We start from the raw sequence: 23,953 nt of genomic DNA, 5'->3' as shown, positions 1-23,953 counted from the left end.
AGGATGCAATCCAGGTCGGACCCCAGTTTTAAATTGCTCACGAGGCTGCCCTGCCTCTTCCTAACAGAGAGTTTACAAAATATAGTTTTAGAAACTAAATCAGCCCCATGCTCAGAGGGCACTGAGCATGAATGAGGGGACCTTTGAGTACCGACTTTACATTTATGATTAGTACGACTTGGGCACAGGATGACACCTAAGGACACTCGACCCTGCGAGGTCGGCGCCACCTGCAGTCCCAACCTTGCAGACTGGGAAGCTGAGCAGCAGAGGAGACCAAGGGCGCTCCAGACCCGGGGCCCAATTCCTCACATGGCTCTGTCTCCCACCGTCAGGCTCGACCTCTCTTCTGGGTCCTGAAGGCTGCGAGCCTCCCGGCGATGGACCGCCTTCCTCTTCGTAGGATGCGGGCCCGCACCACGGAGCTGGGGGCCTACAGGTGAGCCAGGAAAATGTGACCCGGAAGCAGTCGCGGCGCCAGCGGCGGCGTCTTCGGTTGCCAGAGCGCCGCCCCGGAAGTACAGCGCGGCGCGCGGCGGGCCGGTCCGCGGGGCAGTGAGTGGCGTCCTCCTGCCGGCGCCGGAGTGGGGCTGGAGGCGGGGCCGGGGCACGGCGCGGGGCCGCCCAGCTGCGCGCTGCTCGGCGCTCCTCGGGGCTCTGCGCCCACAGGTGAGGCCCCACCGCCGAGGCCGTATCCCCGGACGAGGGTGTGGCCGGCCCTGGTGGACGAGTACGCATGCGCGAGCGGGTCTGCGCGGCCGCGGCGGTGCGGTTCGTGCAGGGGCTGCTGGCCGGACCCGCGTCCTGCCGGAAGCCTGCGCTGACCACTGTGCCCCCGCTTTTCCTCCGAGCTCCTGTGGCTTTCCCTGTGCTGCCCGGTGGTTGTAATTGCATTCTGATTCATATTGGCTATCCCAGAATTCCATCGTTTAGGCTTTTCCCGTTCGTTTGCAGTCTGTGTTGTTTCTCCTGCATCTTTTGCAGGGGGCGGGGGACCTGTGGCGACAGCGCTGGTTAGGAGATGGATTCGTGTCCCCCGCCCTGCCTGCCCTTCTGTGCGGGATTGGACCGGAGCATTTCTCCTCCCTGTTTGTCAGTCCAAGGGGGTGGGAGGCGGAGGTAGCCGAGCACCTCGTAGAGTAGCCCGGGCGTTACAGGGAACTCGTTCTGGAAGTAAAAGAATCTCATTGTTCTAAGCAGGTTAGTGTTTGCAGAGAGGCTCTTTGTTCACGGAAATATGTACTGACCACATTTCAGTGTTGGTTTGTGGCAGTTACAAAAAGATTGGTCCTGCCCAGCGCCCAAGGCATTACAAGCCCTGCTAAGTGGTTGCTGTAGAACATGGCACTGTCTCCCTGGGGCGTGCGGAGCTAGAACAGGGCCCTCCAGCTGTTGGGAAGTCGTCGGATACACTATTAATTGTTTTCTTTAAAGATGGTATTTTTTCCTTTTCCAGGAAGACTAGCTGGAAAGGAATCGAAACGCCCTAGAATCCTGACCTCGTTGGGACTTTGTTGAAAGTGATAGTGACCAAAGTGTTTGCATCGTGGGTTTGGGGACAGGAGAGCCTCCCGTTTTTTTATGGCTGGACCCAGAAAAGTGCATTGATTCTATGATTATAATTTCTTCCCTCTGCTTGCTGTTTCTCCTGAAAGGTTGGCCTGGCTTTTGTCAGGGAGTAGTCATAACTCCGGGAAATGAAAGGCCTTTTGGCAAAGTTCTGTCCTCCTGGGCTTGGGGGTACGGATATTCCCCGAGATGTTCTCTCACTCCATGGAGATCTGCTAAACTCCAGATCTCTTAATTCAGGCCCCTGGAAAAAGTGTGAACGTCTGGGGCTGTTTGTTTACCATTTTCTCCTGCCTGCGGGTCTGCCAGCCTCTGGAGGGCTGGGCTGTGCCTGAGCACTGCTTGGCTTGTTTGATTGCATGAGGGAAGGGAATTCACCTCGTTATTTTTGCTAATTCATCAAATATTGATTGAGCACCTGCTATTATTAGACGCTGTTCTGGATGCTGGGCGTTCAGTAGGCAATGATTGAGAACAGCACTTCTGCTCTCCTGACATGAGATATGTGTGTCAAAGACAGGTAATCACCAGGGAACCAAATACGTGAACTAGACCAGTTCTTCTCAAACTTGGGCAAGGGTAGGGATCTCACCTGAGAGCTTGTTCAGGTACAGATTCCTGGGCCCGCTCCCAAGGAGTCCAAGTGTGCGCATCTGTGTAGGGGTTGGGGGAGGCGTAAGAATTTGTATTTCTTTTTTTTTTTTTTTTTTAAAGATTTTTTATTTATTTATTTGACAGAGAGAGATGACAAGCAGGCAGAGAGGCAGGCAGAGAGAGGGGAGGAAGCAGGCTCCCTGCTGAGCAGAGAGCCCGATGCGGGGCTCGATCCCAGGACCCTGGGATCATGACCTGAGCCGAAGGCAGCGGCTTAACTCACTGAGCCACCCAGGCGCCCCAGAATTTGTATTTCTTTCTTTCTTTCTTTTAAAAGATTTTATTTAGTTAGTTGAGAGAGACAGACAGCGAGAGAGAGCAGAGAGGAGAGGGAGAAGCAAGCTCTCTGCCGAGCTGGGAGCCCAATGCAGTATTTGATTCCAGGACCTGGGATCATGACCTGAGCTGAAGGTAGATGCTTCACTGACTGAGCCACCCAGGCGCCAGGCACCCAAGAACTTCTATTTCTTTTTAAAGATTGTGTTTATTTATTTGATAGAGAGAGAGAGATCACAAGTAGGCAGGGAGGCAGACAGAGAGGGAGGGGGAAGCGGGCTCCCTGCTGAGCAGAGAGCCTGATACTGGGCTCCATCCCAGGACACTGAGACCATGACCTGAGCCAGAGGCAGAGGTGTAACCCACTGAGCCACCCAGGTGCCCAGGAACTTGTCTTTCTTTTTTGTAAGATTTTATTTATTTGTCAGAGTGAGAGAGGGAGAGCAAGCGAGCACAGGCAGACAGAATGGCAGGCAGAGGCAGAGGGAGAAGCAGGCTCCCTGCTGAGCAAGGAGCCCGATGTGGGACTCGATCCTAGGATGCTGGGACCATGACCCGAGCCGAAGGCAGCTGCTTAACCAGCTGAGCCACCCAGGTGTCCCAGGAACTTGTATTTCTAACGAGCTCCAGGTGATGCTGGTGCGGTGGTTTGTGGGCCATGCTTTGAGCTGGCCCTGGACTAAACAGTCGTGCGCAGCCTGACGGCCACAGAGAAATAAAGTGTGATGAGTGGGGGCATTGAGATTGGCGTTGTGAAAGTCACTCTGAAGAGCTGACCTTCGAGAAGGGGCCAGATGTGGGGGAGAGCAAAGCCTTGAGACAGGCTGCCGCTTGGTGGGTGTGAGGAGCTGAAAGGCGGCCCAGGGCTGCGGAGGGCTGATGGGGGTGGGGGTGCTGGAGACAGAGCTTGAGAGGTGATGGGGAGCCCAGATCACATGGGGTCCACCTTGTAGTTGGTTGTAGGTGATGGTTGTATTCTGGGGCTAATGGAAGCCCCTGGAGGCTTATGAGCAGGATGATCTTATTTGCTTTGTGCGTGTGAGAGGGTCACTCTGCTGGGCAGAGCATGGGTGCCATGGGGTGATGGTGCTAAGGAAACCAGTGGAGCCTGCTGTGGTCGTCCAGGATTATGGGGCCGCTGGGGAGAGGCACAGACAGATCTGGAACCTTCTGGAGTAGAGCTGGCACCATTTGCTGCTGGCGGGATTAAGAGTCCCCTCCCCCGCAGGACCACAGCTGAGCTTTGCTGGATTGTGAAGGCACCTTGCTGCCGGGGCTTCCAGCTTGTGAAATGACTCTCTTGCCTCCCTGGACCGGGACTGTCCACGAGCACCTCCTTCAGGTGCTCGAGTCTCCGGTAGTGGTCCCTGCACAGGGTGGCTGTCATCGCCGAGCGGGTGGGTGAGAAGCTGGGCTGTCGAAGCTCAGACACCCAGGGTCGTCCCCGTGGAAACCTGTCCTCAAGCTTTTGAAGGTCCTGCCCACCAGCCCCGGCAGAGGGACCCACATCACTTTCTGAACATAGCTAACTGCCTGCCTCGAGAATGCCTTTCCCCAGCTGGAGAACCTCAGGTCGGGACTGCCCACAGGGATTCGAGCACAGTCAACACAAAGATCACCACACACCTAACTCTGTTTCTCTGGGTTAGGTTTTATGATGCTCAGTTTGGGTTTTTAAATTTTTTTTTTTCAAATTTTTATTTAAATTCTAGTTAACATACGGTGCGATATCGGATTCAGGAGTAGAATTCAGTGGTTCGTCAGTTACATACAGCACCCGGTGCTGATCACAGCAGGTGCCCCCCTCCGGCCTCATCATTCATCCGGCCCATCCCCCACCTCCGCAACCCTCTGCGTTCTCTGCAGTTAAGAGTCGCTTATGGTTTGTTTCCTTCTGTCTTTCTACCCACTCCCGTATGTTCACCTGCTTTGTTTCTTAACTTCCACATACGGTGAAATCATGTAGTTTGTCCTTCTTTGACTCTTCCTTAGCATAATACCCTCTAGTTCCACGTTGTTGCAAATGGCAAGATTTCATTCTTTTTGATGGCTGAGTGATTATTCCGTTGCATAAATATACCACATCGTCTTTATCCCTTCCTGTGGGGCTCAGTGTTGAAAGTAGCTGACCCAATGTCTTCACGTTCAGTTCACGTGAACCCCGCTAGAGTCATTACCTACCAAGTTCATTACACGGTCCTGCTAACCTCACTTATTTTTCTTTCCTGTTTTAGGAGGAAGTAACAGGAGAACTGTCTGACATCCGGTATTTCTTTATTGATTTTTCTAAGGGAAGGGGTTTAGTATTTCTTAGGGTTGGGAAGGAGTCAGCCTTGGCTTCTGTGGCCAGCAGGTTCCTTTGTCTGTTCTGCAGACCATTTCTGAGCCCCCTGACTGTGGCTGGCCCTGGGCTGGGTGTTGGGGGACAGAGACCAGTCTACCCACCCCCTGCCCTGTGGAGTAAAGGGATAGTTGACAGAGTGGGGAGGGGAGGCAGTGTGGCATCCACAGGCTGCAGTCTGTGCTCTGCCTGCTACTCTTTTTTTTTTTTTTTAAAGATTTTATTTAATTATTTGACAGATCACAAGTAGGCAGAGAGGCAGGCAGAGAGAGAGAGGGAAGCAGGCTCCCCACCGAGTAGAGAGCCTGACATAGGGCTTGATCCCAGGATCCCAGGACCAGGACCCAAGCCGAAGGCAGAGGCTTTAACCCACTGAGCCACCCAGGCACCCCTGCCTGCTACTCTGTGAGCCCTACTTTCTCCGTGTGTGAACGGGGAGAAAGCACACCTGCCTTCCAGCAGCGTGTGAGCCCGAGGGTCAGAGGAAGTAGAGAAGAACGTGTACAGAGTGCCCGGCCCTGTGCCCGGTGCATCCTGGCGCTTCACAGAAGTCGTGGCTGTTGTTTTGGGTGATAAAGTAAATATTGAGTTACTTCCTCTGTGAGGGCAGGGCTGACCTCCAGCACCTGGCCAGGAGCCCGGCAGGCCCACTGTGTAAGTAGGGGCTGAACTGGAGGAGCGTGCAGGGCTGAATCGGGGAGAGCGTCAGGAACCTTCGGGGAAAGCAGGTGCGCTCGTTTCAAATTCAGTGAAGTGTGGCGTGCCACAAGCACACCCGCCCGACCTCCCAGTAGTCAGCCATCCGGCCAAGGCCCCGGAGGCTCTCAGTCCCATTCTCTTCATGGCGGAAATGGAGGCCCCAAGAAAACTCGTGAGTCCCCATGGATGTGTGAGCGCGGGAAATGCACCGAGTGGCCGAGCCTCAGGTGCGGGCAACTGCTGTCCCTCTTGTGGCTCTGCTGGGGCTGCCTTGGCATTGGTTCCCAGTGGTGGTTATCATGCTGGTTAGGTGCATTTCTGGAAAGAGGTCCCACATCTCTTTAAAGAAGAGGTGGCCTTAATTCATTTCTTTCTTTTTCTTCTTTTTTTAACTATAGATAACTGTTTTGTCCTTTTAAAAAAAAACAAAAAAACAAAAAACACATTTATTTATTTATTTGTTTGACAGACGGAGATCACAAGTAGGCAGAGAGGCAGGCAGGGGGCTGGGAAGAAGGCTCCCTGCTGAGCAGAGAGCCCGATGCGGGACTGTATCCCAGGACCCCGAGATCATGACCCGAGCCGAAGGCAGAGGCTTAACCCACTGAGCCACCCAGGTGCCCCAACTGTCTTGTCCTTTTGCACATCACTTTACTGTGCTGTCTCCCACATATATACTTAAAACTCTTTAAGTGTAAATTTCCTTTTTCTTCTAGGGCCTGGGATGGCTATATCTCGGGTTCGTTTCCTGGGCTGTACTTTGAAAGTGCCCTGAAGTGAGTGGCTCAGTGAGGCCAGATGTCTGAAATCAAGGTGCCGGCAGAGCCGTGCTCTCGCTGAAGAATCCGGGCCGGATCCCGGTCTCTTCCAGTCTGTGGTGGACCCAGACTTTTCTTGGGCTGTGGCTGCACAGCTCTCATGGCTGCCTTCGTGTTCATGTGACCATCTTCCCTGTGGGTCTGTGTGTCCCTGCGGCCGCACTTTCTTCTTTTTTTTTTAAATAATCTCTATGCCAAATGTGGGACTCGAACTCATAACCCTGAGATCAAGAGTCACGTGCTCTTTTGACTGAGCCAGCCAGGTGCCCCTCAACATATCTTTTTTGGGGATGCAGTTCCAACCCATAACATTTACAGGGAAGTAACTCTTGAAAACAGAGTCAGATTCAAAGGACTGACCCTTGGGGATGTGTCTGTTCCCTCACTTTCGTGAGGAGTAGGCACTGGTTGCCCCCCCTCCCCGTGTGCTGGACGGCTGGGTGCTGGAGACCGTGCGGCCTGCCACATGCGCTGTGAACGTTGTTGCAAATGCTCACACCTAAGTCTAGAAAGAATCGGGGGATGAGAAGGAAGCAGGGGACTAAGAGAGTCTCCCCTCACCTTACTTTCCTCTAGAAGGAAGGTAAACAGAGACCAGAAAGGCAAGGTAGGAAGTTCTGTGTGCCCACGAAGACGGCAGGAGACATACAGGGAAGGCTGTGGTTCGGCGGAGGGAAAAGGCGGTGAGAATGGCTCCCCGGGGGAGGTGGCCTTTGACCTGCAGCTTTGGGGTCAGCGGAGCTGGGTGGGAGCAGCAGGGAGGCAGGTGCTGGGCCGGAGCAGGGGGCGTGTGAAGTGGAGTGGCAGGGCGGCCCAGAAAGTCCCGCCGGAGTCAGGAAGGAAGAGAATCCAGAAGAATGTATCACAATAAGAAAAGACCCCCGAGACAGCTCGTGGCCTGCTCTTGTTCAGCAGAAGACACGGTTTTGCCGTGTTCACAGACCGTCTCTCGGTCCTGGGCCATGTACATTATGCCTGTGTGTTCTTTTTGTTGTAGGTACGAACCCCAAGCAGCAGGCCTGGAAGCTGAAGCGAACTTGGCCGTGCCTGTTGGTTCCAGGAGTCCCTATGGTGGGTCCGGCCTGAGAGGCTGGTTTCCTTAGCGCCCTGCGGAAGTGGTGGGTGGGTGGGTGGGTGGGGTGGTGAGAAAGCTTGACCTCTGAGGCTCTGTGTCCTGTGCCATAAAGGGAGGATGAGAATATGTGCCCTGTCTGCTTTATGGGGCTGGGGGACCACACCCGGGAAGCGTTTTCTGACTGTTCAAGCACGGCCCCATCAATGCCCCTCTGGGTCACCCCCAGGTGGGTTGCGGGTCAGCGCCTGTGTCAGGTGGCAACTCACTGAGATACGAGGGGTGGTGTTGGGGCTGTCATTGCCTGTCTGGGGGATGGTTCTTCCCACAATCCAAGTCTGCGGTTGGACTCTAGGGGGCAGAGTTGGAGCAGGATTGGGCTGCTGGGCTGTGAGGGCTGAGGTTGGGCGCCAGGCTTTAGATACTGGCTGGGGTTGGCCCAGGGAGGGATGTGGGGTCACAGCGCTCGCGCGGGGATTCCACTCCTGTGCTGCCTCTGCCAGCGTTTCTGTGCGGCGGCTGCTGACTCCACGGTAACCGCCTCCTATCATCACAGGGCGGCTTCTCGTTTTGCAGAGAGCAGTTCTGTGCATTTTTTACCTTGACCCTGGGGGGCATGGCATCCTGATGAAGCCCATGTTCAGAGCGGGGCGGGGGGGACAGCAGACTGTGAAAAGAGGTGGCACATCAGAATAGGGTCGCCGTGGGCTCAAGTCAGGGCTCCATGGCTCCCTTCAGTCTGATTCTTAGAGGGGCTCTAAACCTTTGAGCCTCAGCGTCCAAATCCGTAAAGTGGTGACAATGGCAACAGTACCACCAGATACCTCTTGAGTGCTTTCTACATGCTGCGCACTGTTCCACTGTTCACTTATTTCATCGTCACTATAGCCCTGTGAGATGGGTACATACTGTTCATAGAGAGAAGGAAACAAACTCAGAGAGGTTAAGTAACTTGCCCAGAGTCACACAGCTTGTGAGTTTCAGAACTGGCCCTCGAACTCAAGTCCCAGCTCTGTGACACTGCCACTACTGGGCAGGGTGCGGAGGCAGTGGGCTGATTTTGTGTGAAAGCTCCACTGAATTGTCTTCCCTCTCCCTTTCCCGAGGCAAGGCAGACCCAGGTCTCATCTTTTAACTTTCTCCAAGTCACACAGTGGTGCTGACAGACCTGGGGCCACAGTCAGTCAGTCTGAATGGGTGTCTGTCACATGCCAGGTGCAGGGCTAGACCCTGGGCCCAAAGCAGCGAAGAAGAAAGCCAGCTGCCTGTCCTTTTGCAGGGCCAGGAGTGCAGGAGTACTGAGTGGCCATGAACCAGGTCTGGAGCCAGGGAGGCTTTGTGGAGGGAGTGACATTCACTTACGCTGGCCGATGAGTGGGCAGCAGCTTTGCCAGACAGAGAGGGAGGGGGAGTGCCACAGGCACAGACATCCAGCACATGCCAAGGCCCTGAGGCAGAGTGTGGGCAGAAAAGTCTAGTGTGGCGAGAACATAGCACGTGAAGGAGAAGCAGGTGAGGGTTGAGGGTCTGCAGATCTTAAAAGCACTGGGAAGCCACGGAGGCTAGTAAAAGGCAGTGATGTGGTCAGATAAAGGTCACCTGCGCTTACAGAGAGTGAGATGGAGCAGGGCGGGGGAGGAAGCAGGGAGGTAGCAGCAGCGCTGGACAGGGTGGGAGGTGCTCCTGTTGGGACAGGCTCCCACCCAACCTCCGGAAGCCAGCTGCAGGGCCCTCTACTGAGGGCGGTCTCCCCCAGCCACCCTGCGAGGGCCACCTCCTGCCTCAGGCCTCACAACGCAGGTGCTACCTCTGCTTGGTGGTTCCTGTCGCCATGGCGACACCCATCGGGTGGCGACTCTCTCATTGCTGCCCCGCACCCTGCCATGAGCAGGCCAGGGTTTCTTAGTCTTGGCACCGTTAACATTTTGGCTTGGTGACTTGCTGTGGGGAAGGGGGCGTCCCATACGTCGTAGGGTGTCAGGCAGCTTCGAGGCATCCGTGTCCCCAGCTGTGACAACAAAAGACATGGCCAGATGTCTCTGCCAGATGGCCGAGAACCACAGCCCGCGTCGGGGGAGCTTGGGTGTGTGAGGGAGAGTGTCTTGCTGTTGACATTTCCAACCTCTCACACGTTGATCTCTTCTAGGATTATGGCAGGAAAGGTGAAATGGGTCACTGATATTGAGAAGTCCGTGCTGATAAATAACTTTGAAAAGAGAGGATGGATCCAAGTGACAGAAAACGAAGACTGGAACTTTTACTGGTAAGTAGAGAAGGCAGGATCCAATTGTTTTTCCAAGGCCGCTTGTCGCCTGGTGAATGCTGGCGCAGGCTTTGTGCCCAAGGGACACCTCCCGTCACACATCTTCCGCCCCGAGGCCCCCTAGGAGCACACGACAAGAACGTCCTTGGCTCATTCACGTCCCGGCGTGTTCCCGCACTCCCGTGTGGCAGCCTGGCGTCGGACGTCCCGGGACGCTTCGGCACAAGCCAGTGTGGCTAAGACGGCCGGGGTTTGGTGAGAAGCCGGAGTCCCTTCCGGTCGGCATTCTCCGTCAGTGCCTCTGTCCAGCGCGGGGGGATCTCTGCTCCCTTTGCCGCCTCTCACGGCGAGCAGTGCCGCTGGGACTGGTTACCAACAGCCGAGAAGCGAGTGGCGCGAGGAACAGAGAAGCAGGGTTCGGCTCAGACTCCCGGGTGGCGTTTCACCCAGCGGCAAACACAGGGGTTGTCCTAGACTCCTGTTCCCACCTGCCTCCCCCGCTTCTCCGGGTGACGTCCTGTGTCCTCCCTTGTCCAGGGCTGGCTGCTCCCTGCCTCGGGGTGGCCTCCGCCCTCGGGCGGGGTTGTGTGCCCAAACTGCCCCCTGCGGTTGTCCCTGCCATGCCCAGCCCTCTTTAGCTCCTGCCCCCGTGAGTCTTTGAGGAAGGGTGAGCTGGTGGGACTCCGGAGGCTTTTTCTTTCTTTCTTTTTTAAGATTTTATTTATTTATTTGTCAGAGAGAGAGTGCAAGCAGGGGGAGCGGCAGGCAGAGGGAGAAAGAGGCTCTCCTCTGAGCAAGGAGCCGATGTGGGACTCGATCCCAGAACCCTGGGATCACGACATGAGCCCAAGGCAGACGCTTAACCGACTGAGCCACGCCGGCACCCCTGGAGGCTTTTTTACCCTGTGCATCCGCCCTCCCTGAGCCCAGCTCCCCCTGCTGCCTCGAGAGATGTTCCTCGGCCTCTTTCCAGCCGCTTCCTTCTCCCTCACGCATGTTTCCCCCTGTTGACCTACTAAGACATTATTGCTTCTACACCCGTGTAAAGGCTGTGCTTTCTGCCCCCTCAGCGGAGCCTTGAGAGGGGCGACGCATCCGGCATTTAGATGGACCCTGGAGACAGGTCATGCCTGGCTTCCCACTCTGGCTCTCCCACGGCTGACTCTGTGGCCATTAGCAAAGGACTCGACCTCTCCTTGCAAATCCGGTTGTTTGAAATGTGAATGGCTCAGTAAAGCACGGAATGTGGGCTGTGACGGGCGCCCCACAAGCGTGCGCTGTTGCTGTCCTTCACGCACCGGCGCACGAGCTTCCTGCCGCGGAAGCCGCCGGTGCCTCTCCAGCCCCCCAGCCTGCTTTCCCTGGCATCAGGAAGCAAATGTGGTTTCCCCGCCTGTGCCCTCTTTACATGTGACTATGAGCCTCACGACGGTGAGGACCTTGTCTGGCTTATCCAGGCTCCCCAGAGCCTGGCGCTGGCCTGGGTGCAGAGTGCACTGGCGTCCAGCTTCCATCTCTCGCAGCGATTAGAGAGATGACCCTTTCTTATTCTTCCTTTTTTTCTTTTTTTTTTTTAAGATTTTATTTATTTATTTGACGGAGATCACAAGTAGGCAGAGAGGCAGGCAGAGAGAGGGGGGGAAGCAGGCTCCCCACTGAGCAGAGAGCAGAGATGTGGGATTCGATCCAGGACCTTGAGATCGTGACCTGAGCTGAAGGCAGACGCTTACTGACCAGGCTAGCCAGGCACCCCGGGATGACTCTTTGCCCCTGTAGCAGTTTAAGGTACCTGTACTTTAAACCAAAACCCAATTTCCCTTGGCGAGCATGGAGTGCCGGCAGAGAAAGCATTTATAGAGAAATGCAGCGGCTGTGTGTGCTTTGGCGTCAGGCTTGTATTCTTCTCTGAGGCAGAAGGAAATAACAGGCAGAGCCCTGTTTCCAGAGGAGCTCTGAAAGAAAGAAAGGCTGAGTAAGAGCATTTTGTAGAGCGCCTGGGTGGCTCAGTTGGTTAAGCGTCTGCCTTTGGTTCAGTCATGATCTTGGGGTCCTGGGATTGAGCCCCTGATTGGGCTCCCTGCTCAGTGGAGAGTCTGCTTCTCGCTCTGCCCCTGCCCCCCACTTGTGCTCGCTCACACACACTCTCTCTCTCCCTCAAATAAATAAAATCTTGAAATGTTATTAAAGAAAAATTGTTTTGAACTTATTGCTTTGTGTCCCACGGCTCTGTGCCCTGGGCTTAGCCGGGCCTCAGTCCTTTCTGCTTCTCTCAGTGATTCATCGACGCTGGGGAGGGTGCAGAGCGCCTCCTTCCCCTCTTCACGCCACGTGAGAAGCATTTTGGAGCTAGTCTTAGAGAGGGAGAGAGAAAAGAGTAGAACTGTGTCACTTTGGATATTTGAACTCCTCAGAGCTCCTGCTTTAAGCACTAAGCATCCCATTAAGTCTTAACAATTGGTTAGGGTAAAACATTGACATCAGCTAAATGTTAAATGGTTATAGGGAAAGGTACCCACGTTAAGCGGGTGGATTATGGTGCAGCTATTGAAGCAAGTGACAGAGGCGCCTGGGTGGCTCAGTGGGTTAAAGCCTCTGCTTCTAGCTCAGGTCATGGTCTCAGGGTCCTGGGATGGAGCCCCGCATCTGGCTGTCGGCTCGGCAGGGAGCCTGCTTCCCCACCCCCACCCCCACCCGCCTCTCTGCCTACTTGGTGCTCTCTCTCTCTGTCAAATAAATAAATAAAATCTTTTTTTAAAAAAAAGAAATGTTACCAAAAAATAAAACTACTGACAGTTCTAAAGCAGGAAAATTGTGTAACAAGAAATATGCTGACAGTGAGATCACAGCTTGCGTACGGGCAGGAAAGCAGGAGTAACACGAAAGCGTGGCTGTCCCAGAGCGCGTGTGTGAGCTGTCTGAGGGCCAAACTGACGGGTGTAACGAGACAGCACAAAACGGGCTCAGAACAACCCTTTGATAGCATTTATAGGTTTGGCTCGGTGGTACTTTTAGAGCTGATCCTGCCTGGGCTCCCCTGTGCATCTGCTGTCCCCTGGGGGAGGTCAGCTGGGGCTTGTCTGCTCTTGGCTGCCCTGGGCGAGGAGCACAGCGGCTTCTCTCCACACAGCTCTCCCGTCCCTGCAGCCGGTGAGCGGGGGCTTGCTCTCCCGCGGTGGCGAGGGGCCAGGAGGGAGCCTGGAAGCTCTGCAGGCCTTTCAGGGCTGGTCTCCCAAGTGGCATACCACCGCCTCTCCACATGTTCGGCCAGAGCAAAGCCAAAGTGAGACGTCTGGGTCCAGGCCTTAAGAAACTAGCGGCTTCCACTTCCTTTATGGGAACTCTTGGCGGGAGCCCCGAGCCACCACGGGACAAGCCCGACTTCTGGGACCATCTTGCTGGAGAAGCCGTGTATAAGGCTTGTGTGGGTCGGTTGTAGCCGTGCCCGCCAAGGTGCCAGGCAGGAATGAAGCCTTCTTGGATGTTCCAGGTCGGATCATACACTGAACACCCCCGAGTATCCTCCAAGTGGCCCCAGTCAGGGCTGTAGTGAGCAGAAGCACCCTCCACTGAGCCCTGCCCTGAATCTTTTTTTTTTTTTTTTTTAAGATTTTATTTATTTATTTGACAGAGAGACAGTAAGAGATGGACTATAAGCAGGGGGAGGTGGGAGAGGGAGAAGCAGGCTTCCTGTTGAGCACGGAGCCCGATGTGGGGCTCGATCCCAGGACCCTGGGATCATGACGTGAGTTGAAGGCAGACGGTTAACGACTGAGCCACCCAGGTGCCCCCCTCCGGCCCACATCTTGATCCCCAAACCCTCGAGATGGGATTTAGTGGATCTTGTCTTAAGTTGCTAACACGGGGCCATTTGCTTTTCAGTATTGGATACCCAGAGTATATCTTACCCATCACCTGACCTGAGGATGGTGTGGAAACAGCTCAGTATTTTGCACACTGATAAAGGGAAAGAAACAAACATTTTGTTCGTCTTTTCTGTATGAACTATGTTTTGAGTATCCAAACTATTGATGAAGGGGAACTTCTTGTAGAAATATTCCTGCTAACACACGAAGGAGAAATGACAGTGTAGAAACACACCCGTTTTGCCTTCCTTAATGACGTAAGGGTCTGGGCCTGCCCTGTACGGGAGCCACTCAACCACAGGGCTGATGAGCACATAAACGTGGCCGGTCCAAATGCAGATGTGCCCCCAGATTGACCTGCAGCTGCCCAGTCTGCAGTTGGACTCCTGATGTACCGGCAGCATGTGGGAGGGGGCTGGGAGGGACGGAGGGGACACCGCGCAGCCGTGCTGAGTAAGGAACGCGGGACCCCTGGAGCTCCCCTGGAGGACGGGTGACCCAGGGTCTTCCACAAATCAAGAGCATAGGAAGAAAGGAGGGAGAAGACAGACGGAAAGAGCCATGGGAGAGGGAAGAGCCTGGCTCTTTGCACAAGCTGTCAGTAAGATTCCTCAGACAACCAAGGAAGTAGGAGCACCAAGTAATACTTGACGATCCCAGAAATGACTGTTTTTAGTTATGATAACAGTATAAAGTAGGATATAATATAATATAAAAAAGAGCCCTTCGCAATTAGAGATGCCGACTGGAATATTTTGGGTGGGAGGCTGTGTCTGGAAATCGCTCCCAAATAAGTCAGCGCTGTGGGGCATGGGTGGGGTAGGATCAAAACAAGGCCGGCCTCCGGCCACAGCGCGGGCCAGGACTAGGCCTCTCGGTCCTTTTCTCTGCTTTTGCATGTGGTCGAGCTCTTCCCTCCTAAAACATTTTAAAACTCCCATTATTCCCATGATCATAGAATCAAGAGAAATGCTTTGGGTGCTGGAAGCCCTCTGTAGTTGGTGCCTGGGCCCGGTGGGGTAGATTGGGGCCAGGAGTGACCAGCGGCTGACAGCCCGCAGTGCCTGGGGGCGTGGTTCCAGCGTGAGGGCGGGTCCTGTCCTCCCCGCGCCCTCCCTGCGAGTCCGTAGGACAAGGACAGGGAGGTCTCTGAATGAACACGAAGTACTGACCCAGGGCCCTCAAATCAGCCTGGGATTCTGATTTAAAATGGTCCCTGTCCTTGACGTTGGGTGAAAATACTGTGTAAATGATTTTCCTGATTTCAGAGTCTGGAGGAGGTCCTTTCATTGGGTGGTTGGTGTCCACAATCAGTGGGACCCAGAACCAACAAGCATTTAGGAGCATCTCCTCTGCACTGGGGAGTGAAACCATCCACAATGGAGACTCAGAACAGCCCCCCTGCCCCCCAACAGCTCCGGGCCCAGCCGGTCCCTGGACACCACCCTGTGCGGCACTGGGCTGGGTGTCTCATGGCCCGCAGGCCGGGGGTGGGGGAACGGTCACCCGATTTGGCGAGCCCTGCCCCCACGTGGACCGGCTCTGAGCTTGTGCCCCGCACGCCCCTTCTGTGCTTCCCTTATAGGATGAGTGTACAAACCATCCGGAACGTTTTTAGTGTCGAAACTGGCTATCGGCTCTCAGACGATCAAATAGTGAACCATTTTCCGAACCATTACGAGCTGACCCGGAAGGACCTGATGGTGAAGAATATTAAAAGATACAGGAAGGAGCTGGAGAAGGAAGGGAGCCCTCTAGCAGAAAAAGACGAAAATGGGAAATACCTCTATCTGGGTTTGTGCCTTTCTCGCTGGCCCCAGGTTTGAAACAAATCCCTGAGTTCCCTAGTGACACTGGGTACCACGACAGGGACATGCCCATGCTGGCTGGGCTGGGCACCTCTTTCATTCCACGTCTCCAGGATGGCGGGGCGGAGGTTCACATTGGGATCCGCGTTTCTGGGAGCGCCTTGGGAGCTCAGTGCCCATGCAGGAGCGCGCGACCTTGGTGCGCAGGTGGCGGGGAGCCCGTTCCGAGCGGCAGGCTGCACTTTGTAATGCAGGCTCATTGCTGCATCTGGTGGTTCCCAGGGAGAGGCGCGTCCCTGTTCCGGTCCGGTGGTAAAAGCTGGACTGTGGGATAGTTTCAGAATCTCTCTGCCCACCCAGGAAAATTAGATGACCCTTTGACATCTTACTGGGCCTCAGTTCCCTCATCTGGTAAATGGGAATGATAACAGGGCCTAGCCCACAGGGGGCTATGGGGATTATAGGTTTGTGAAGGGCTTAGCACAGAGGGGATAAGGTTATCCTACAAGAATTGAATGGCAGGGGGCTTGTCCTTATGATCCTGGCTTGGGGTGGGGGTGGCTGGGGGTGTGAAGCAGCCACAGAAAAGCCAGGGGCCACGCGTCCCTGCCTGTGGGCACATTGGGCTGGCTCACCCACTGCTGTCCCCTCTGTTTCCCCTGTCAGACTTTGTTCCGGTCACCTACATGCTGCCCGCCGACTACAACCTGTTCGTGGAAGAGTTCAGAAAGAGCCCCTCCAGCACCTGGATCATGAAACCTTGCGGCAAAGCCCAGGGGAAGGGCATCTTTCTGATCAACAAGCTCTCGCAGATCAAAAAGTGGTCCCGGGACAGCAAGACGTCTTCGTGAGTGCAGGGCCCACCCACCCCGGGGCCTTCCGAGTTGGGAGTTCCGGGCCACCTGGTCAGTCTTGCCCGGCGGCCGGGGACCCTTGCTTGCTTCTGTAGGTGTATGGCATTCACCACATGGCGGGCACCACGGCAGGGTTCCGTGGCTGCCGTCGTGTGATTGATTAGAGGATCCCACCTGAGGCAAGTTGCAAAGGAAATAGTGTGTGAACCAGCATACGGCCCCAGGAGTCGGGACCCTTGTGGGCTGTTCTTTGTTCTGAAAGCTTCTGTGAGACCCACTCAGTCCTGGACTTCTGAGATAGTAAAGTATCCGCTTAAGATCTGGGCCCAGCGTACGTGGCTTCAAATCCCTGTCTACACTTATGAGTACGTTTTGTCTCAGTAGACGCTTACATGCTTCATCCGGGTAGACGGCGGACACCAACAGCACCACCCCCGTGGGGACAAGATGGGGATGGAACAGGTGAACCCATGGGTGGCACACGGGAGGGTGAGCAGTCAGTGGGGGTGGCGCTAGGCTGTGTCAGGTCAGCTCTCTGCCCGGGGTTTGAGGGCTCCTTGGAACTGAGGGTACCAGTTTTTTGTCTGGGCCTCCCCCAGCCTCTGAGGGTCCTGACCTGCTTGTTGGTGCCGGACAGTGATCCTCTCCTGGGGGCTGGTGGCTCACTGTCAGGGTTCTCAGGAGTGACAGGGTCACCTTCTCCTCGTGCAGAGAATTTAAGTCCGAGTGCACACTGCTGACCCCCTCGTGGGTCGGGTCCAGGGAGCACGTCCCTGGTGGGCTCCAGGGGCCGCTGGCATTGTCCTCTGAGGGCAGGGCACAGGCTCGGGGGCTCGTCCATGGATCCACCCGACCCCGTTTTCTCCCCGACACACCAGCCTCTCGCTTAATGAGTGGCAGAGGCTTATTACCACCTTTGGTCTTTGCGTCTAACTTTGACTTCTCTGACACGTTCAGGTTCGTGACTCAGTCTACCAAGGAAGCCTACGTGATCTCCCTCTACATCAACAACCCGCTGCTCATTGGCGGGAGGAAGTTTGACCTCCGCTTGTATGTCCTGGTGTCCACGTACCGCCCGCTGCGCTGCTACATGTAAGGGCCGCTACCGTTTTGCTTGGAGCTTTGACCGCCCAGGGTAGGCCACTCCTCAGAGACAGAAGGCAGCTCAGCATTGGCCCAGCCCTGGCTTGGGGAGTGACTGCTAACGGTCCCAGGCTTTCTCTGGGGTGACGAAGGCGGGAAATCGAGTGGCGATTGTCACGCACCTCTTAGGGTACCAAGAACCACTGAGCTGTGCGCTCTAACTAGGTGAAGGAGTTCTGTGGCATGTGAATTATATCTTAGTAGGATGGTTATTGAAAAGAACGATGGAAAATAAAAAAGGAGCTCTTGATTAAAAAAGCTTAAACTCCCCCAAAATAATAGCAATAAAAAAATTAAAAAGCTTAAAACCAAAAACAGGGGCTCTTCGAAGGGAACAAAGTATTCTATATACATATATTTTTAAGGTTTTATTTATTTGAGAGAAAAGTGCAGGAGTAGGGGAGGGGCAGAGGGAGAGGGAGAAGCAGACTCCCGGCTGAGCAGGGAGCCCGACCCCAGGACCCCGAGCGCATGACCCGGGCCGAAGGCAGATGCTTCACTGACTGAGCCACCCAGGCGCCCCAAAGCCTTGTATTTTCCTTCTGCTTCTCCTCAGAGTGTTGACGTTGTCTCCCTTCCCACGTAGGTATAAGCTCGGATTCTGCCGCTTCTGCACCGTGAAGTACACGCCGAGCACCAGCGAGCTAGACAATATGTTTGTTCATCTCACCAACGTCGCCATTCAGAAGCACGGGGTAAGCGCGTCCCTCCCTCGAGCTGGAGGAAACGGGCCCATTGTGTGGGTTTCTTTCTATCTGCCAGAGAGGGCAGGTGGTGGCAGGAGTAGAATTCCAGATGCTCAGGCACAGCCTCGGCTCAGGGGCTCACGGAGAAAGAAAGGCCCGAGTCAAGCCCTGCCTTTCTGGTCCCGTGACCTGGAGCAAGCTGAGTCTCTGAGCCTAGCGTGGGTTTCTCGTTTATAAAAGGCGGTGATGTCCCTCCCTCGTGGTGGGAGGGGGCACATGACTCGCTGAGCACCTGTCTCGGTTGGTCCCCTGCTGAGTGCCCGGGCTACGCTGATGGGCAGAAACTCGCTTGGTCCCTCCTCAAGGAGCCTGGGCCTGTCAGGGGAAATAGGTGTCGAGGACTGCGTAATCGTGAACGGAGATGTGCGCTCTGAGGCCAGAGAATGCACGTCTAGAAGAGCTTGGGATGAAGGGGCCCCTCGTCCGGGGGCCGGACAAGCCCTCCGTGCAGCAGTGGAGTGGTGTCCGAGCAGAGACCCGCCGTGCGAGCAGGGCTGACCCAGGTCGGGAAAGGGTGTTCGGGCGGAGGGGACAGCGTGGGCCGGGCCCCGTGGCAGGAAGGAGCACTGCAGGGGCTGTGAGCAGGTCAGGGTGGCTGGAACCCCCAGAGCATGGGTGGCGGAGTGAGGGGTACCTGGTGAGGTCAGCGAGGGCCGGGACATGGGACGCAGGATGCAGGTTCTGTGTGGACTTTGGGCCTTTCCTCGCATCCTAACAAAAATGGTCGGAAGGTCTCATTTCCTTATGAGAGATTCTTCTGTTTGGATCTCGCTTGGCTGGAAGCTTGTACCTCGGTCCCGCTTTAAATGTGGTTTCAGCGGAAAGAGGATGAGTGTTGAGAGAAAACAAGGTCTTTGGGAGAACCTGCTGAAAGGCTCGGCCGCACCAGTCTGGGCTCCATCCCCCGTCCCTCCCTTACCCTCCACGTGACTTGGGCAAGTCACCCCGGCCTCCCTGGGGCACCTCATCTGCCAGCAGGACCCCTGGTATTGCCTTGCTGGTCACCATTTACTGAGGGCCTCGCCGGTCTTCTGGGTGAAGCGGACCCTGATTCACCGCCCTGCTGGTCCCCCTGAGAGCAGACTGGGGAGTACCACTGTCACACGTTCAAGGTTAGAGGAGCAAGGATAGCTGGGCCAGAACCTTATTTGTAAGAATTAGGAAGATGAGTCTCGTGGAACACGGCACAGAACTGGTCAGTCATTTGGAGAAAGCTGAGCAGTGACATCAGGCCCTTTGTCGCCAAGTAGCACATTCGCGAGGTCTGGGTGTGGCTGGGACAGGACAGCGCCGACCTGAGTCCCCTCGGTGTTCCCGAGCACGTTGGCTGGCTAAGCCGCCGGGGCGGGGGAGTGCGGGCGCTGGGGAGCCACAGTGACATTGGGAGGGCCCCACTGGATGGGCCTTCTCAGGACACCAGTCAGCTGAGTCACTTCACCAATAAGAAACAGAAGCCTTTTTTTTTTTTTTTTTTTTAATCCACGGAAGGAGAGAGCAGAGGGCAGGCCTGTTAGCGTAGCATCTCAGCAATGTGCCAGAGGTTCTATTTGTAAATGCTTTAAAGCTTGCGAACACGAGAAAGTGCTGACTTTGAGAAACTGGAGTTTCATTTCTGAGTAGCAGCCTCGCGTGGCTCTCATTTAGACTTTGCGTGAAGGGCAGATGTGGTACCAGACACCGAAATGCTCAAGCTGTCCGTCGAGTGCACCCACCGGCGTCCCGGGGTGCAGAGCACAGCCCGGTGCCTGGGTCAGAGACTGCGAGGGGGCATCCCCGCCCTCAGAAGTTCAGGGGACAGCAGGGGAGGCAGATGGCAAAGGACCGATGACAAGGGAGGCCTTGGGGCTAGGGTAGGGGTGCAGGCGGGTGGGTGGGAGCCCAGCAGGAGGCAGATGGAGCCAGCAGGCCGAGAAGGGGATGGGAAGAGACGGCGTGCACCTGGACGTGGGCAGTGTTTGCAGATTGACTGATTAAGTGTTCTGAATAAGTCTGATAAAATAATGTTCCTGATGTCCATAAAGCAGGAGACGGTCCCTACTTTTTATATCTATGCGTGTGTAAGGCAGTGTTTTGTTGTAGATACTTTATACCTCTAGAACTTTTAAAATATTTATTTACTTATTTTGGTGAGAGAGAGTGCATGAGCAGAGGGCAAGGGAGAGGGAGAAGTGGTCTCCCCGCTGTGCAGGGAGCCCAGTGCGGGGCTCGATCCCAGGACCCCAGGATCATGACCCGAGCCGAAGACAGGCACTTCACCGACTGAGCCCCCCAGGCGCCCTTGTCCCCACTTCTCATTTTTATACTTAGGGAGACGAAACCTGGTCTCATAACCTCCTGATGTACTTCAGGGTTTTCTAGCTTTTTGTCTCTAAAAGAGAGCCTTGGATAGAGAGTCAGTGTTTAGGGTCAGAGGCATGGAAAGAGCAGTGGATGACGGTGAGAAGGCCGGGCTTGGTGCCAGCTGCCTCACGGCCTGGGTGGAAGCTCGGGGTGGTCACATAAGCCCTCTGAGCCCGAGGCTCTTACCCACAGATGGGACATCGTGAGGAGTCACGTGGGTGGTGCTCTTGGCCCACAGTGCCCGGAGCTGGCGTGCGGCTTCTCTAGAAGCAGACTTGCAGGCAGAGACGAGTGCAGGGGGTCTGCTGGGGCAGCATTGGCATGGGGAGTCCAGACAGGGCAGAGGGAGGGTCGAGCTGGGACGCAGCTGCTGCAGGATGCCCGGAACTGGGTTGTCCCGCGAGCCACCCGTGTTGGATCAGGGACTAAGGGGCCCTGCACTGGGCGGCTCCCATTAGCCACGGGCTAACCCAGAGAGGGTTTCTGCCAGAAGAGTGTCTGGGCTTGAACTTGGGGTCTGGGTGGCACTCTGCAGCACACGCCACAAGGCGTGGATTAATAATTGTGAGTGTTAACTACCAGAGGTAAGTAGTTTAAAACATACCCAGGGTGCCTGGGTGGCTCGGCTGTTTGGGCAACTACCTTCAGCCTGGGTCATGATTCTGGAGTCCCGGGGTCGTGTCCCACGTTGGGCTCCCTGCTTGGCAGGGGTTCTGCTTCTTCCTCTGACCCACCCCCTTCTCGTGCTCTTTCTCTCTCTTTCAAATAAATAAATAAAATATTTAAAATTAAAATAAAATAAAAATTAAAAAATAAAGCACATGTTCTAGGGGGACGAGCAGGTGCTAGATTTCTCAGGATGCATGGCCTGGGACACTGTGCCGTTTGCTGTCACCAGGAAGACTACAACCACATCCACGGGGGCAAGTGGACCGTGAGCAACCTGCGGCTATACCTGGAGAGCACCCGCGGCAAGGAGGTGACCAGCAAGCTGTTCGACGAGATCCACTGGATCATCGTGCAGTCGCTGAAGGCCGTGGCGGTGGGTGCAGGGCCGGGGGACACTGGGCAGGGCCTGTGAGCGGAGAGCCGCCAGGTGCCGGCAGCGGGGGATGCTTGTTTTCTCGCCACAAATACTTGTCTTTACGGGCTCGCCTCCCTCGTGTGCACGTGTCTGCCAGAGGCCGAGGCGGCTTCGGGCCCAGCTTCCCATGAGGTGCTGTGTGGGGCGCACCAGGGGCCGGACGAGTCCTGCTGGGTTCCCGGCAGCTCCCCTGGGCCGGTGGATGCAGGAGGCGTACTTCAGCGTGAGTGGATGGTCAGGGATGGCCTCACGATGGCCTCGCGATGGCCTCCCCATGTTTAGGCCTCCGGCTCTGTGACGTCGTGGGCATCCGGACACCGCCTCTCTGTTTGTTGCCTCAAGTCTGCTATTTGCTGGCTGGTTTGTGGTTTTTGTTTGTGTCTTGTTTTACTGTTCAAAGCAGACAGGCATGTTTTTGAGGGAAAGGGAAAGGAGTTGACCCCGGGCCACTGGCACTGGGCCGCTATGTTCAGAGCTTCACGTGCAGCTTCCAGATGCTTGACACCCATGACTCACAGTGAATCAGAGGCTCGGCCCAGAGCACGGACATGCAGGGACAGGCACTGGGGCCCAGGCCTGCCGAGGGGGCCCCCGACAGACTGCCCCACGGCTGTGGGAACTGAGGGCACTCGGCCTGGCCCAGGGACTAGGCAACAGGTCCTGTGCGGAGTGGATGCCCTCCTCAGAGCCTCGGAGGCCTTTTCTGTGGAACTGGGAGACGGCGGGGTGGGGGGCTGGAGAGTTAGCAATTTCCTGTCCTACAGAGGCTGCTGGGACAGTGGTGTGGGCAGTGGCCAGGGGTTGCACCCCAAGCTCTTTGGGGAGATGAGGTTCCACTGACTCCCCTGAAAAATCAGCCCCCGATTCTCCACTGCCCCCCGCCCCCCACCTGGTTTTCCTCCAGTGGGTCAGGCTGGACTGGCCTGTCTCCCCTTAGGAGTTTGAGTTCTAAGTCCAGTGTTCAAAGTAGAGCCCACACACCCACTAAGGCTTAAAAAGGCCTTGCTGTCGAGTCTGTGTGCTGCTCTCACTGTGGGGTGCACGAGGGTCCCTAGGGCACAGGGACGTGACTGCTTGCTGGGCCTTCCCACAGGTTTTGATCCAGGCAGGTGGGGCTGGGGCTGGGAATCTGCACTGTGAGTGGCCAGCAGGGTTTCTGATGTACCCGGAGACCAGTTTATGAAGTAGAATTGAACATTAAAAAGAAAATCCAAAATTCAGCAGTAAATGCATTGACTCTTGTCATGGAGAGCAGAGGTTCCTGACCGGGCAGCCCGCATCCTTCAGGGCCCGAGAAGGTCCTGGCAGCCTGGCGGAGAGCGTCTGTGTGTTTGTGATGAGAGACTGCACAGGCTGAACTCTGTGTGCCGACTGTGGAGCCGGACTTGTGTCCACTCCAGGGACAGTCCTTCGTGGACAGAGACGCCACTGCTCGGATCAGGCCTCAGATGAGTGAGGCCCGGAGACCCCCGTGATTGCTTCAGGATGTCCCCTCTCGGCGGCTGAGTGCAGTTTTCATGTCTGAGCCGAGGAGGGGGAGGAACATGGCAGGGAGGAAGGGTAGCCCTGGGGGTGGAGGAGGGCGCGCTGGCCTTGGCAGTGAGACTCCTGCACCCAGCACCGCTGGGAGGTCCCGCCGCCCTACCGCCTGTGGCCTCCTTGGTGGTGGTGTCAGCCAGGCCCCCAGGGCCACCACGCAAGCCGCTTCCTCTCTTGCAGCCGGTGATGAACAACGACAAACACTGCTTCGAGTGCTACGGGTACGACATCATCATCGACGACAAGCTGAAGCCCTGGTTGATTGAGGTAACCTTGCGGCTGTAGCCCCAGCGGCTGCCTCTGCCCGTGTCACCCTGGAGCCCCTGGGCAGGCCCGGCCGATGCAGCTGAGGAGGTGGAATGGGAGGGTGCGCAGGCGCCACAAGCTTGCAGGTGGACAGGGAGCCACTCCCCACTCTTGGCACTGAGCCCAGATCACTCAGCCGAGCTCAGCACTGTGGCCCTCCCGGGTGCTTCCGGACATGTCGTGCCCTGGAGGTCCTGTCCTGTCCTCTTGAGGACATTGTTGCTATTCAGGAAAGGAGCTCCCAGACCCAGAAGCCTGTGGGAGGCAGTAGCCTACCGGCCAGAGATAAGGGATGTTATCTTCCCATGCCGAGGCATACTTTGGGAGTGGATCCCTCTGCCTCTTTCAAGGGGTGCACGGACTGTGGCTGTGGCTGGCCTCGGGGCACGCACCATTTCCCTGGTGACAGGCCTGGGCGATGCTTGCCTCAGCTGCTGTGGGCGCTGGCGGACGCGCCTGAGGCCCAGAGCCTGCCTTGCTGGGGTTGCCCTGCTTTGCTCTGTGGCCAGAGAGAGGGGCTTGGGGCTCAGGGGACACAGCCACGAGAACGAGGGCCGTCTGTTCCGTTGGTTCGTCTC

The 23,953-nt window shown here is 55.9% G+C and overlaps 1 protein-coding gene across 4 annotated transcripts in view; it reads left to right on the top strand.

Moving 5' to 3' along the window:
- Window positions 1-527: 527 nt before the first annotated feature.
- Window positions 528-23,953, top strand: part of TTLL1 (TTL family tubulin polyglutamylase complex subunit L1) — a 30,631-nt gene continuing 7,205 nt past the window's right edge. Inside the window, exons 1-11 of one of the 4 annotated variants that reach the window (XM_059187187.1) lie at window positions 528-669; window positions 4,734-4,765; window positions 6,934-7,040; window positions 7,355-7,428; window positions 9,576-9,692; window positions 15,141-15,349; window positions 16,030-16,210; window positions 17,175-17,309; window positions 17,947-18,055; window positions 21,345-21,488; window positions 23,250-23,336. In XM_059187187.1, coding sequence (XP_059043170.1) covers window positions 9,580-9,692; window positions 15,141-15,349; window positions 16,030-16,210; window positions 17,175-17,309; window positions 17,947-18,055; window positions 21,345-21,488; window positions 23,250-23,336 — 978 coding nt within the window. In that variant the 5' untranslated portion in view covers window positions 528-669; window positions 4,734-4,765; window positions 6,934-7,040; window positions 7,355-7,428; window positions 9,576-9,579. The remainder of the gene's footprint in view (window positions 670-4,733; window positions 4,766-6,933; window positions 7,041-7,354; window positions 7,429-9,575; window positions 9,693-15,140; window positions 15,350-16,029; window positions 16,211-17,174; window positions 17,310-17,946; window positions 18,056-21,344; window positions 21,489-23,249; window positions 23,337-23,953) is intronic. The other 3 variants (XM_059187190.1, XM_059187186.1, XM_059187188.1) reach the window with 3 other exon arrangements.

Source organism: Mustela lutreola, chromosome 8, assembly GCF_030435805.1.
Source record: "Mustela lutreola isolate mMusLut2 chromosome 8, mMusLut2.pri, whole genome shotgun sequence".
NCBI lineage: Eukaryota > Metazoa > Chordata > Mammalia > Carnivora > Mustelidae > Mustela > Mustela lutreola.
This window is presented reverse-complemented; position numbering and strand designations above follow the sequence as displayed.